Source organism: Spermophilus citellus, assembly GCF_964194105.1.
Source record: "Spermophilus citellus genome assembly, chromosome: 12".
NCBI classification, from domain to species: Eukaryota; Metazoa; Chordata; class Mammalia; order Rodentia; family Sciuridae; genus Spermophilus; species Spermophilus citellus.
The window spans coordinates 93,453,331-93,468,758 of NC_138198.1; the positions used below are offsets into that span (position 1 = coordinate 93,453,331).

Below are 15,428 nucleotides of genomic sequence, written 5' to 3' on the forward strand. Positions count from 1 at the left end.
CTGAATCGCTGTTTGCTTGGAAGCCAGGGGGCCCAGGGTGGCTAGGTTTTAATGGGAGGGAAGCAATTGGAAACACCTTTGGAGGACCTAGCAGTGGGCCTCCTTGAGGAGAAGGCAAAGACACCACTGGCCTCCACCTGAAGGAGGGAACCCAAATCAAAAGAGGCCAACATGGGCCCTCAGGAAACAATGCTGAATTGTTTAAGGGCAGGCGGGCCTCTTCAGAGTGATGGCAGTCAGCAAGGGCACAGTTGGTAAGGAAGGTGGGACATGCTCTGTCATACACACTATGAGTTTTAGGAACACCAATTTCAAAAATCCAGAAAAAATGACATGAATGATCCGACCACCACAGGCCATGTTGAACACTGTGACCATTTTCACTTGATTTTGCATTTCTCATGCTTCTTATTCTTTTAAGATTTTTAACACCATAGATCACCATTCTGTCTTCTGTCACCACCACTCTATTGTTATATTTTCTCTCTTCGTACCCAATAGACCCTGAAGTCAGTTTTGTTCTTGGCCAGTTCTCTCTACCCATGATTTCTCTGCCACCCAAGCCATCATATGGATTGCCCTAACTCTCAAGTGTTCAGAGTCCTTCAAAACCACCTCTTGTATTCCCATGAAGCAGCTTACCCAGAGCAGTCAGCATGGAGACTCAACATCCCTTCCAGCCTTGCCTTCTTGCTGTTCTGCTAACAAAGCAGCTTGAGGTGAGCTCATCATTGACTCAGTAACAGTTTCCACCACAAAAAAAGCCAATGTCCCTGCTAAGGCTGCTGTCTAGTTCACATAGGCTCTGAACAACTATAAAATAGCTGGGCACTGTTCAGAAGTGGTAACAAGTTTCAGTTCCCAACTTTGTGCCTCCTAATGTCATCTAGAATGTATACTTGTGCACAAAGTCTTCTCTTGGAAAAATATCCCCAATCTTGGCCCCGTCAAGACTCCCTGCCCACTGGATACCTCCACCGCCATATCCCATGAACAGCTCAAGCCCTGTATACCTGAAACTGAGCTCTTCATCTTCCCCTGTCTACAAACCTGTTCCTTCCTGTTTATACCTGAGCTCAGTGAGGGGCAGGTCATCCCTCTGAGTTGCCTAAGGTTAAAATCCAAGTGTCATCCTTGATCTATCAATTCCTTAATCTCCCCCTCCCAATCTCCCTCTCCTCTCTTCTCTCTCTCTCTCTCTCTCTCTCTCTCTCTCTCTCTCTCTCTCTCTCTCACACACACACACACACACACACACACACACACACAAATAGATGTGCACATGCACATGCACACACATGCCTCCGTTCAGTGAGTCATCAAGTATGGCAGAGTTCAGATGGAGAGTTTGTAGGCTTCATTTTCATTCTGTAAATTTCTGTTGAGCAAATTTTTAAAATGAATGAGATATGTAAAAATTGAAATGACTATATAGAAGATTATATAACGAACTATCAAAACAGAAGGCGAAACATACATAAATTGTGTGGAAACGTTTGGAGTGTCATGAAGCTAAAGTCAAAAATTAGGTAAAGTGCTTGGTTGTTGGGTGGGTGAGCTGGTTTCATAAATGGATGGAAAAAAATCAAGAGGAAGGGAATAAGGAAGTAAGAGAGGCAGGAACAGAGTTAAGGAAGGAAGGGAGAGAGAAATATGAGAAGATGGATGAGGAGTAATTTACAGCTGGTCACTGAACAGACACAATTTCTTACCTCTATCTTTGCTCATCTTTATCACTTTTTTCAACCATGACATGAGGAGGAGAGGTTTGAGGAGCTGGTGTGAGAACATCAAGGTCCCTTAAATAAATGCACTTTAATTTTTTTTGTTATGAAAATTTTCAAATATATACTGCTATAGAGAAAGTAGTATTCATCTCTGCCCTTACTTATTTATCCCAAGCCCTCACTGTGTACTAGTATGGAATAAATATAAGAAATAATTCAAATGAGTTGAATCTCTAGGTTTTAAAAAAATTATATCCAAGTGACATTATGAAAAAAATAATTACAATCCATTATCTTGCAGACATTGCAAAAAGTTAAAAAAAAAACTGACAGAAAAATGCTATACTCATTTTTTATTCAAAAGGAAGAACACAGTTTCTTTTTTTTAAAGGATATTTTTCTAGTTTTTTGTTTTATTTTAAATTTTTTTTAGTTGTTGATAGACGTTTATTTCATTTATTCATATGTGGTGCTGAAAATTGAATCCAGTGCCTCACACATGCCAGTACACTACTGCTAAGCCACAGCCACAGTCCCAGAACACAGATTCATTAGACTCTATAGTATGAATCTGATGTAGCTTTCATGATAAAATGGATTTTTCATTTCATGGACAAAGGGTAGTAGTGATCCTAAACACTTTAACATGCTAAAATCAAAGATTTCTCTAATGTCTCCATTTCCTTATTCATTTACTTAAATGCTATTTTTTTAATGAGAGAATTAAGCCAAATAATTTCCCCTCTTAATAAGGTCGCCAGACTGGTAGATGAGGAGAACATCATCAAATAAAAATTAACCTTAATTTCAACAAGGTATCGACAAAGCCTCTTAGGTTGTTTATGCGTTGGACAAGTGATGTCTGGGTCACCATATAATTATGCAGATCGACAGGTGGTGTGGTGTCTGTGTCTAGAGGAGTAATTAATAAGTCAGCCAAGCGGGAGGAAGGCAGCCTTCTACAGTATGCTGACCCTGCTCAGGTCCTTGGTTTTAATCAATGACCTGGATGAGGACACAGAAGATATGCAAGTAATTCCAAGGTAGACTTTGGGTTTATAGAAAGACCACACGTGGAGAAGTGAATTAAGTTCAGGATTTATTGAGGTAAAGAAAAAAAATTATTTTAAGCAAAGTGAATAAACAGAGCAAAAGTCCACGGAGCATATCTCAGTTTTCTTTGGGTCCCAAAATCCAACATGGATCCTCTGGTGCCATTTGCATTGTTGGTGTGAGGTCGTATGCTGCTGTATCTGAAGAGCTAAATTTTGTTGCTCACCATGTCACTTCAGGACTTATATCATCAGCTAGAAAGAACATATACAGATAGGAAACATTTATAGACATCTAGGCCCCTTCTTGATCCTGGAACAAAACCCACTGTTTGTTAAGTCAACATAGTGATAGAGCAGGAGGGAGCAGTCAGCACACCCCTGTCCCTCAGCATCATCTCTGCGTCTCTTTACCACAACCTATGGAGATACATCTTTGCCACATTGCCCCAGGACCTCCCTCAGAGGTACCAGGGTTACTGTTCTCCAGAGATAAAGTCTTGATGGAACTAAGAACCTTTACTACGTTTTGCCTCAGTCTTTGTATACTATCTGCGGCTTGAATTATTATTCTTGAGGAACTTACACAAGCAGTCTATGTCCCCTACTGTTTTCTTTTAAAAGATGGTGTATAGATATTGAGCCTCTCCTGATTACTTAGCCAAACTCAGCATCAATAAAAGTCCATCCCCATGCAGTGGGAAAGGCAGATTGAGTGCTCAGGCATTTGTGACAGTCTCTCTGTTTCTAGTTATCTGGCATCTTAGGGAGCCACAGGAGCCTATCAGATTTACAGAGGACAAGAAACTGGGGAGGTTCTTTGATATGCCAGTGACAACATAAAAATTTCAAAAGATATCAGAAAGGTTAGAAGCATGAACTAAAATTTAAAATAGACTAACCAAATAAATACAGCCCTATCCTTAATCCAGGAGTAGAAAATAAGCACATATGATTCTTTAAAACCAGCTTTTAAATTAACTGCAAGCTTAATAAGAACCTAAAACATAAATAATCTGCATATATATATATATATATACATACATACATATATTATTACATTCATAAATATCCTTATGAAAGGAAGCATTAACTGCTTTCTATACATTCTATATGAGGAGGCATTATCTCTGGCATTTGGGTTACTTTGTGTTTCTCATTTTAGGAAGATATTAACCAGCCATGAACAGGGTGATTGGAATACTTAAGGGCTTTAAAACCATGCCTGATGATAATGAGAATAATAATAACAACTTCTCTGTCTGTTGCATACCAGACTCAATGATAGACATCATATTGTTTTTAACATTAAAAAATGAAGGAAAAGTTACCTCCCCAGCTAAACTTTAAAGTTTATGGTGACAGGGCTTTTGTCCATAATTTTCAGATGACAACTAAGATGCTAATAATAATAATGATAGTTGCCACGTAGTATTTGAGAAATGAATTATTGAGTGGCAGGGGAGAAAAGAGTATGTGGCTCTGGATGGGAAACTACATCAAGTGGGTTGAAGTCACAAAGAGGCATATTAAAGCTCAAATATTTAAAAAAAAATCTGTTATTGTACAGAACGCCCTCTAAGCAGGTCCATTCCTGTTAGCTGCTGACTATCTACCTGGTGCAGAGGTCAAAACTGGATATTTATTACCACCTGCTCAAGTTCATATTGTTATCCTCACTTTATGCCTGAGGAAATTGAATTGCCAAGAAAAAATTTGCTGAAGTTCACGCAGCTAGGAGGTGACAGAATTAAGGATTACTGGCTTAAAAATCTATTTATTTTTGCTAAATTATAATCTTTCCCATCATTAGAAATAATAGATGGCTGTTGACTAAATGTCCATCTCCTGAGAACATGTTTCAAAGAATTTCTGGATTGAGTCAGGGTAGCTCCCATCTCTTGTACCTGTAAGTGTTCACTACCAATGGGCCTGTTTGTCAAGAAATATACTTTCATAAGAATGTTTAATGATATTCCTCAAAAAACCACAAAGTAATAGGACTATTGACAATATTTTTAAGTGAATCTAAAGAGATCAGTTTGAATTGAGGGAAGGCTGAATGCTGTCAGTGAAGGACACTCACTAATTCATCCTGAATTTCACTGAGAAAGCACTTCATTGGCCTCCTAATATCATTGCATGCATGGCAGTTGATTGGCTTGGTACGCTATTACATTTTGAAACATTCACGTGGCACATTTTACTGAGGTACCACTGGTGAAGAGAAAGTTCAGTACATGCAAAATATAGCTACATGCCTTATATCTATTACAAAACATGAATATGGGTGGAAGAGAGCCCAAAACTTAAAAGCAAAGAAAAGCAGACACATTTATTGACAGTCTAGAGATTAACCCATTCAAATCTGGGCAGAGGAAAGACTAGGAGCTCAGTTTGCTGGTGATGTGGCTTGTGGAGAGACTGGCCCAAGCCTAGCAGAGATTCTGTGGCAGAGTGGGGAGATGTACTCTTGGGTAGGTAAGATGGAAAGAGCCTGCACAAGGTCATGGATTCTCAGCAGAGCTTTCGGACCTGATGTTCTGGTCATGGGGAGCCATGCTGTATTCTTTTTTTTTTTTTTTTCACTCAGGGTTGAACTCAAGGGCACTTTACTACTGAGCTACACCCCCAATTCTTTTTATTTGTTTGTTTGTTTATTGAGACAGGGTATGGCTAAGTTGCTCAGGGCCCCACTAAGTTGCTGAGGTTGGCCTGGAACTTGCAATCCTCTTGCCTCAAACTCCTAGAGTCACTGGGATGATAAATGTGGTGCCATGCTGGATTCTTGAGTTAAAGTGTGGAATAAGAAAGTCATTCAACACTCTAGAGAGCATGTTCCCTCTGCCAGGAAGGAACTGGAAGCCATGGTGTAAGAAAGAATACAAGTTATTTTTAGAAAGGAGTCTCCTCCTCCAATATTGCAATAGATATTAGTAATAATAGTGAACACTTAGGCCAATCGTGAACACTGTGCCAAGCAGTGTTCTAAGTATACTAGGCATATGTTCATTCATCCTTACAACAATCCTGTGAAATAAGTACTGTTGGTTTCATTATCCCCAACTTTCAAGTGAGAAAACAGAGGCTTCTAAAAGCAACTGGCTGAAGGATCCACAGAGAAGGTGCTCACATTCAGTCACCTAATAGCAATGTTTTCAATAGCAGTGCATTTATTTTATGATAGTGTCTGATATCATCTAGCTAGTTTAAGTCACAGCTTGAGCAGATTGTTCTTGGAAATGATAGACACAACAGGGAAGATGTTGTGTTCCCTGGTTCATGCACTTGGTTGACAATCTAGGTTCCAATGCTGAATGGAATGCAGGGGCTCCTTTTCCCCTGGAACCTGAGGACTGGGAGACAGATCTTTTCAAGTCTTAAAATAATATTTGTATTCTAACAAAATTAATAAGTGTATGATTATATCTGCAGTTACTTTATTTATAAACATTATAATTCCTTTCCACACAAGTGGCATACCATATGTGTACTCTTTCTCCCCCACTAGGGGCTCAAGATCTGGATCGCATCCGACTCTCCACCTACAGAACAGCATGCAAGCTTAGATTTGTTCAGAAGAAATGCAATTGTAAGTATGCCAGTTGTTTGAGCTAATTACCTTTATGAATCCTATAGTTTACATGTATTACTAAGTTTATTGAAACCAGATTTTCTTGCACGTATTGATAAAAAAATGTTTACACAACAATAAAAGGATTATAATGATACACAAATGGTACAAAGACTGTTCCTCAGTAATTCTGAGGTCTGAATTACTTTTACCTACTAAAGTATTGAAATTCATGAGCGTCTGGAAGTATGGATCATCCCGACTTTGAACTGGTTTAAGTCTGGCAAAGGTTTTTCGTCTTTTCCCTACCCTTGGTATTCTAAATGCAATGTCATCAAAATGGTTTTCATGAACTTTATAAAACATCAAACATTATTAAATCCTCCTGATGTGTGTATTTCCTTCGTAAGTATTGGAACATGTTTACAAGCTCCTGGAAAACATCAAAGCTTAGTTCTGATGCTGTAAAATCAGCCCTTTGTATGGGAGTATTAACTACATTTACTGACATCAGACAACAGTGACAGAAGGGAAGTTGCTTAAAGAAACCAGGGAACTTGCTTCAGCTTGTTCCCGAATTTTAAAATATAGGAAATGAGTCAGATCACTGACCACAATGAGCAGTTTACGTTCCCTGCTGGGTCAATGCTTCTGTCCCATCACCATATCCATTTTCTCTTGGAAAAAAAAAATATTGCTTCCTATTCCATGTGTATAAATTTATTATTCTTATTTTTAAAAGAAAGAAAGAAAAACTGGCTCTGCTTTTAAAAACTGATAATGGTCTCTGTTTCTAATTAATATTGGACAAATTCTACACAGTAAAAGCCATAATGTTCTCCTGAGTACATACAGACAGTTCTTGAATAACTGGCATGGGAATGGGACTCTTGGCATATGCAAAGACCAGCCACCAGAAGATTTCTTCCCTGCCTGAATCTCCAGCAGGTGTTTCCCAGGGCCAGGTTTCCAGGCATACAGCTGATGGTGACAGGAGGGTGGGCAGTGTGCATCTGTTCTTTAAGGTGCCCAGCTATAGCCTGTTCTCCAGTCCCACTGGCTGAGCATGGGGTTTGGGATAGAAGAAAAAAAAAAAAAAACAATGATCGAACATCAATATGCGTTTTTGATTGCTCTCAGGATACTAAGCCAATCCCACAGCAGCAGTGAGAAAAGGGCTACAGCAGATGGGGAAAAAAAATGGGCTGTATTTGTAGTCCCGGGCATCGGTGAGTCAATAAAAACCCTTTCCTGGGTTAGGGGACAAGGAAAATGTTCCCAGAGAGAAAAAGCTGCCCTTCCCCCTGACACGGAACACTCTCCTTAGAACCAGAGGAAGAATCTCGACATTCGCAGGAATGAAAAATTACAGGATTCTCCCAAGTTCTGGCCACTTAGTAGCATGACAGTGGCGCTCCAAACTGGGGAGACAGGGAGAGCATGGGGAAGGGGGTTCTTTTAAAGCTTAGCCCAACAGAGCCTTCCTTAGGCTTCTTTCTTTGGAAAAAGCCTACAAAATGGTAAGGAGGAAGAAGAAAAGAAGTGAGAGAGAGGGAAGAAGACAGAAAGAGGAACAGAGGGGTGGGAGGGAGAGGAGGGGACAGCAGGGAAGGAAAGAGACTCACAGGGAGCTGCAGCTCTTCTGCCAACAGTGCAAAGTGCAAACACAGTGTCATCCTTTGTCAGGTGACATAGCAACCCTCAGGCACTGCCCCATGGCTCCTGCTCTCTGAGAAAGGTCTCTTCTCATTCTTGGACATCTCTTCTTCTTCTCATTATTTTCTGACCTCGTCTTTATCCTACATCCAGAATTGCGTCTCTGTCACACTGATCTTCTTGGAAAACAGTGGTAAAGAAGAGAGGATGATGGTGCATAGTGGGTGAAAAGTGACCCACCTGTCCATTTGTTCATGTCTTGGCTTAGTAGGAGTGTATGAGCTCCTACTATGTGTCTGGCACTGTGTTAGGAAACAGAGAAAGGGCTATGGTGAATAGGATGCCATCCCTGACTTCCTGTTGCTCCAAGTCTAACTGGATGGATGCACTTTTTGTTTGTTTGGTTTTTGTTCTTTTCCCAGTGCTGGGGATTGAACCCAAGGGCGCTCTGCCACTGAGCTACATACCTTTTCATTTCCTAAGGGAAATCTAGAATCTAGGCTGGATCTTAAAGAATGAGCAGATATTAAGCAGGGGGTGGGGGGAGGAGGGAGGTTCTTATTTGCTTTACAATGTACCTTATAAACTCCATTCATTTTAGGAAAAGATACTAGACAAAGTTGAGGCACAGGCAGAAAAAAACAAGTGTAATTTGATTGCTCTGCTAAAATTAAGCTTCTTTCTAAAATTGCTTCTACCTTCCTCAGAAGTGTTAAATACAAGTATTACATGTGTTTGCTGAGTTTTCCTTCCTGACAATAAATATAAAAGTTGTGATATTCATAGTTCCTTACAGAATACTAATACAATTAGTCTTGGCTCATCTTAATCAAAGATGGAAACTTCCTTCTAGACAGATAATCAGAAGCAGTGATTTATTTTTCTTTCTTTTCTTTTCTTTTCTTTATTTATTTACTTTGACAACATTAGTCAACATTGAATTTACTCTCCTGTATTAGAGGAAGATAATTTTAGTCTGTTGTCAAACCTAACTCAAAACAATTATGGCACCACATAATAGAGTTTTACTTTGCATCAAAATAAATAAGATAAAAATTTTAGGTAATATATATATAACTGCATTTGTAACCAAATTCAGTTGGTTTCCTGCTTCGTGAGTGCAAAGCTGATATGCACAACCAGGAGATGAAAGAGGGAAGAGAGGGTCATGCCTTGCAGCAAGTCTGGAGCACACTGGGAATCATCCCAAAGCAGTGTCTCTCCCTTAGCCAACAAAGCATGGGGCTTTTATTAGGGAAACTCAGACATATTCATGCGGACAGACTCTCATCACATGTAGAGGCAGGACTTTACTGAGCATCCTCGGTTCAACATTATGCTTCTTCATACATTACATGTTCAAAAAATAATGGGTGGAACACCTCTGGGAACAGAATTTAGTATTATAATAATCAAAGTTGACTCTAGCTCACCTAAAAGGGACGAGGCAGGTGACTTAGTAATTTGGGCTGGCTCCTTATAAATTTCTCTGGTAGGCCTTTTCTGAAACAACAACAACAAAAAAAAAATTTAAAAATTTAAAGGCACACTTACCATCATTTCAAGTGGCCACAGCTTTTTTGTTTTTTGCAAGCATGGGTGATTGTCCCTAAAAGCTCCTTCTAGGGGCTAACAGATTGCTTTATCAAAAACTGTCTTAGTCACTTTGAGCTGCTATAACAAAAATACCATCAACTGGATATTTATAAACCACAGAAATGCATCACAATTCTGCCAACATCAAGGCACTACCCAATTTGGTACCTGCTGAGGGCTCACTTTCTGAGGATGGCACCTTCTTGCTGTGTCCTCACAGGATGGGGTCAGTTCCGCTCTTTGGGGTTTCTTCCATAGCGCTCTAATCCCAAGCATGAGGGATCCACTCTTACCTAACCAACCTCCCTAAAGTCCCTACCTCCTACCACAATAGGGATTAGATTTCAACTCAAAGTTAGAGTGGGGAGGGCACAAACATTCAGACCATATTAGAAACTCCTTATCATATTTTTTTTTCACAGAAATCAATGGATTTTAACAGTTTATTTTTAGGTGCAGACCTTGGGCAAATTTTATTTTGCATATTAACAAAATTAAGTTTAAAACCTACCCAATGGAAGAAAAAACATAAAAACTAACATTGTAAAGTCACCATCACCTAGAAAAATAAATATTGTCTGGATACAGCATGAAGTGGGTAAGTTTTTAGAAGATTTCTTTCTTTTTTTGTCTAAATTCAAAGGCCATTTTCTCTGATGCAGTTCTTAATGGATACTGAGATTTACGGTTTCCCTCCAAACAAGAGGCCAGAGAACTGTGACCTGTGGAGTAAATGCAGCCCAGCACCTCTTTATGTATATCCCATGAATTAAGAATTGATTTTAGAGACAGATATTTGCCACTGATTTGATGAAAAGGAACACTAACATGTAATCCCAATTAAGCAAGATATTGCCTCCCTGAGAAAGAATTTTACCCTTCTCATTAGTAGGCCAGCAATGTTTAAAATTTGTCCTCGATTATTATATATTTAATTTCATCCATAAAAATGTGTGGAAGTTCTTTTTCTCTTACATGTATAGCTATATAGTATCTTTGGTTATGTCTCTGTGTCCATCAAAAAAGTTCCCCAACCCCTGTTATAGAAGAATTGCAAGAACACCTTCTCCTTTTCAGGCAAAAGACTTTCCATTCCTTCCAGATTTTTCCATAGGAAAGGTTTTCCAAATCACTACTTCTCCTAATCATTTTTCTTTTATGTCCTGTCATGCCCTCCTCCACATGACATAACTAGCAAACTCCCTTCTAGAGTAAAAGAATTAATGCCTCTGAAAATTAGGGGGCATAAAGCTGGCTGTTTTATATTCTACAAGAAAGAGAACAGGATGAAGAATACAAAAAGCAAATACAAAAAGCAAATCCATTCTAATTCACAACATTATCTAGAGCTTCCAGATTTCTTTGTTCACTTTCCACAGAAAATAAATACCCATAAATGGTTTATAAGCATGTGCAAAATGGCAACATCTTGGCCTTTATTTTAAACAAATAACTGCTTCCTACAAGAACTTTATTTCTTTGGTCAGCATTGACATGCTTAATGATCCAGGTATCCTGCAATGTCAGCAGACCTTTTTTCAGAAATTACTTTGGAGTCAATGAAACGTAGCTTCAAAAGGCAACATCAAAAGGAAACAAGAAAAATAAATCAGAACTATCTAATCTCTCCTGTTTAATAGTGAAAAGAGAACTAGAGTGGCAAGGGGATGCTCCTTCCCTCACCCCCCTGCTCACATTATAGTCCTGTCCATATCATCAGTCATATCAATTAAAATTTTCTCTAAAGGGACAAGGGCGAACAGTCTATACTTGCAGGTGGGTTTTCAGAGTGTCTCAATATATCTTTTCTTTAGTAAAACAAACACTTATTAAAAATGTGCTTCATCCTGAAGTAATTTAAGTTAGAATCTGTGCTTTTGTCTATGTTAATATCTCTAAACTTCATTCAGGACTGTTTCTGAATCCAAGGATGCAGTTACTTGCTTTTCTAAATATGTCTCTATCACTGCAAAATTAATCTGAGTGTCAGATATCTAGTAGGTCTTGAATAAATATTCTTCTGTGAATGAACAGATGAATATACTTATGTAGTTCTATTCTTCACCAGCCAGGTGAGTAGTCTGATGCAGTAGAACCCTGGGGATATGTTTTTAGTAGCAAATACTAATATCCCATTAATTTTTCTTCAACCTAGTATGCCAATATATTCTTCCTCCTGGCCTTATGATTAAATAGGTGGATTTGAGGCTGCCTGTATCCGTTTATTATTGTTGCATAGCCAATTACCACAGATTTAGCATCTTAAAACAGCCACTGTAACATTTATTATCTCAGAGCTTCTGTGGGTCAGAAATCTAATGCAGCGTGGCTGGATTCTGGGCTCAGCATCACTAGGCTTAAATCAAAGTGCTGGCTGGGTCTGTGGTTCTCATGTGGGCTCAGTGCTTCGAAGTGCACTGGCTGTTGGCAGAAATCATTTTCTTTGCTGGCTGTCAACTGAGGAGTACATTCAGTTCTTAGAGCTTCTTTCTTGCCATGTGGCCTCCATTGGGCCATTCAGAAGGTTAATATTTGCTTCTTCTTCCAGACAAGTTAGGTGTGTTTTGCTGATTTCTCCTTCTGTGACCAGCAGGTGAAATTGTTTTGCTATTAAAATAGTGCATTTATGTCAGCCCTACCCAGATAATCACTGTATTCTAAAATCAATGAGGGGGACCAGTATTTGTATTTAATTGAATAGCTGGGAGAAGGTATGTAGAACCATGGGGTCAGGAATTGAAGGAGCCCATCTTAGGATACATCTATCAGACCACTTGACAACATAGGTTTTCTATTTTTGCAGATCATGATATGTGGAAACTTTTGAGTATAAAAACAGAGCTGAAAGAAAAAAAAAAAACATTAACTAGAGTTAGGGGGAAAAGAATCTTCACAGTTAGGGACATAATGGCAGAAACCTTCAGAGTTAGGGACAGGCAGATGACTAGTCCTTGGAGCACAATTATCTCTGTATTGTTGAAAATTTGGGGATCTACAATTTTCATTCCTGATGGTAAATCATTCTAGACACTTGTTTAGCTAAAGAAAAGTGCATTACACTAGAATCCTGTGTTCCGAAATTTCCCTGTGGGGAGGTTAGTGGCGGCGGCAAAGCATAAACAAACCCATTAATGACACCCGTGGAATATGACAGTGGAAAAACTGCTCCTCTTTGGACACCCTGAACCTGCGGCAAAATTCTTCCTCTCTATCAGAACAAACCTCTGGTAGAGTGAAGTCATTATTTTGAGTCCTGGTGATTGTGATATAAATTTAACTGAAGCTGCTTCTTCCCTTCAGTTGTGTTTATTTTTAAGATCTTGAAGATGCAGTAGTTTTAGTTTTACAGAATGTTGGAAGCTTTGTCTGCTCAAGCTGCTGCCACAGCACAATGTGTGGACTAAGCCAACACCTACAGTCTTATCACGAGGGATCTGGATATAATAGACTAATGCTCCTTTCCCTTTCTTCTGCTTCTGCATAATGCCTATAAGTTGTGTCAACTGAACACTTTTCCATCCACAAGTTAGGAAAGAGCATCATCTTTTAATGTCCTGGTCAGTTGGGAAAGAGAGGTGCATGCAGAGGAATTCCTGCCAAGCTTCCCTGAGCCTATCTAACAAGTGTCAAGGCTTCAGTGATCTTTCTCTTGTGGTCTGCCAAGCCCTGTTCCTGGGAGCTTGCACACCTGGCCCAGAGCCAGTCAGCAGAGTGATGAAGGGACCCCCAGAGGACGTTCTCTCACAGCCTGGCTTCCAGGATCTTGGGACTGTGGGGCACACTAAGAGAAAACAAAAGACTCTCAGGGGAGAGTGGCCTCTCCAACCAAATCCACCCATCATTCTACTTGAAAGCCATTCCTGATGTCACCTTGAATCACTTTTCATTGAGTTCTCCTTAACATTCATTGTTTGTTTTAGCAATCATTCATTTACTTATTCATTCAACAAATGGGGACAATCACTGACTGCATGCCAAACCCTACTCTAGACCATGAGGCAGTGGTGAGAGAGTGAGTGAACACTGGAGCATTCTCCTATACAAACTTTTAATAAGTGCATGTTTATTTTAGTACGATTTTTCAGCAATCCTGAAATTTGCATTTCTAATATATTATTCTCACCTGTTGCAAATTAGAGAAAAAGAGAGTTTGAAGATGACGACAGAACAGTGGAAGATTGGTTCAAACAATCCTTTAAAAGAGCACTTGCTCCCTCTGTTAATGATACTGAGACCTATCACGTTGCCCAAATGATAGATCTAGTAATCATCTTCTCCCACCTCAAGTTGAATCAATCATAAAGTCTCATCAGTTATACATTTTACATACCTCTGAAGTTCCTCTACATCTTTCTGTGCTGATGGTAAATACCTGGCCCAAAACACCTTTACCTCAATTATAGTCTAAGCAAGTGCTCTGCCATGGAGCTATATTCCCAGCTGATGTTGACTACCGTCTGAAATAACCTCAAGATTTCCTACCTCCTGGGCAATCCTGTGCAAAATCAACCAGGATTGTGAATTTAATAAAGTTTGTTATATTTCACAGTTGATCATCAAATAGAGAGATTATCAGGGTGGGCCTTAGCTCATCACATGACCCCTTTAATAGCAGAGAATTTTCTCAGGCTATCAGCCGAAGAGAAAGCCAGCAGTTTGAAAGACCAGCTGGCTTGAAGATATAGGGAGCCACGTACTCAATCTCTAGACATTGCAAGACGCACAGCTGACAGCCAGCAAGGAAATGAGGACTTCAGTCCTACAACCACAAGGAACTGAATTCTATTAACAAAAAGGAAAAGGCATTTGGAAGCAAATTTTCCCAGAGCCAAAAAAATGAGAACTCAGTTCATCCCTCTTGCTCTATGGATTGTCTAAAGTACTTATTACATTCTAATATATTATATGCTATATAATTTACTTAGTTGTTATATTTTTATGTTTTCTCTAATTTAAATACAGGGTAAGGGAAAGATCAGTGTGTGTCAGGTATATTTGTGTATCTATAGTACCTGACACTTAAGTGTTCAATAGATACTTACTAAGCATTTTGAGACCATTTGGGAAGAAGCTTTTGAACAAGTTGGTGATATCAATGACAGTATATGGTTCAGTATCTATTAATTTAAATGAGTAAAATACCACTGCCAGCCTACTTAGTCATTAGTGTTATGTTGCAGAAATGAAAAATATTTGTTAGTATCTTCTAGATTTACCCAGGTGCCCTCGTTTTCTGGATATGTACATTTTTTGTTTAATGTATTCATCCCTCCTCATCTTAGAAGAATCTTAAGTTTCATAACTTTGACTTTTCTCACCATGAATGCTTTCAAAAACTTATACTTCATTCCCATGTTTGTGAGGAAACAGCAGTAGCTCTAAGAAGCCTACCTATTAAATCTATGACTGGAAGTTCATGTGGAGAAACCCCCTTCAGAGTAAGCCCCGTGGATTTGTAAGTTTCAGAGGATGGAAGGTTCTAGAGGCAGACTGAAATTTTCTTTTCCTGGGTTGTTGAAGGCACTTCAGCATTTCAGTGAAACTTGAGGGAATCATTCTAAACCATGAAACATATTTACCCTTACAGAAGATGGGGAAGGATGAATACGTTAAACTCTAAAAAATGCAAATATCCAGAAAACAAACTACTTCACTACCTAAAAAGCAATAGCTAATATATCCAGGCAAAATAACTTTCCAAAAAATGTATAATTCATTATGTGAAGCATAATGTATAGTGGCACTGACTCCACTTCACGGTTATTTTAACATAATCTTCTATTTTTCCATCTAAAGTTGTTCTATGCTTTTCAAAAATTTGCT

The 15,428-nt window shown here is 39.0% G+C and overlaps 1 protein-coding gene across 9 annotated transcripts in view; it reads left to right on the top strand.

Annotated features, from left to right (window-relative positions):
- Positions 1-15,428, top strand: part of DTNA (dystrobrevin alpha) — a 372,603-nt gene that overhangs the window by 232,142 nt on the left and 125,033 nt on the right. For all 9 annotated transcript variants that reach the window (XM_081262933.1, XM_081262937.1, XM_081262936.1 and 6 more), the window contains one exon: positions 6,291-6,371. In XM_081262933.1, coding sequence (XP_081119059.1) covers positions 6,291-6,371 — 81 coding nt within the window. The remainder of the gene's footprint in view (positions 1-6,290; positions 6,372-15,428) is intronic.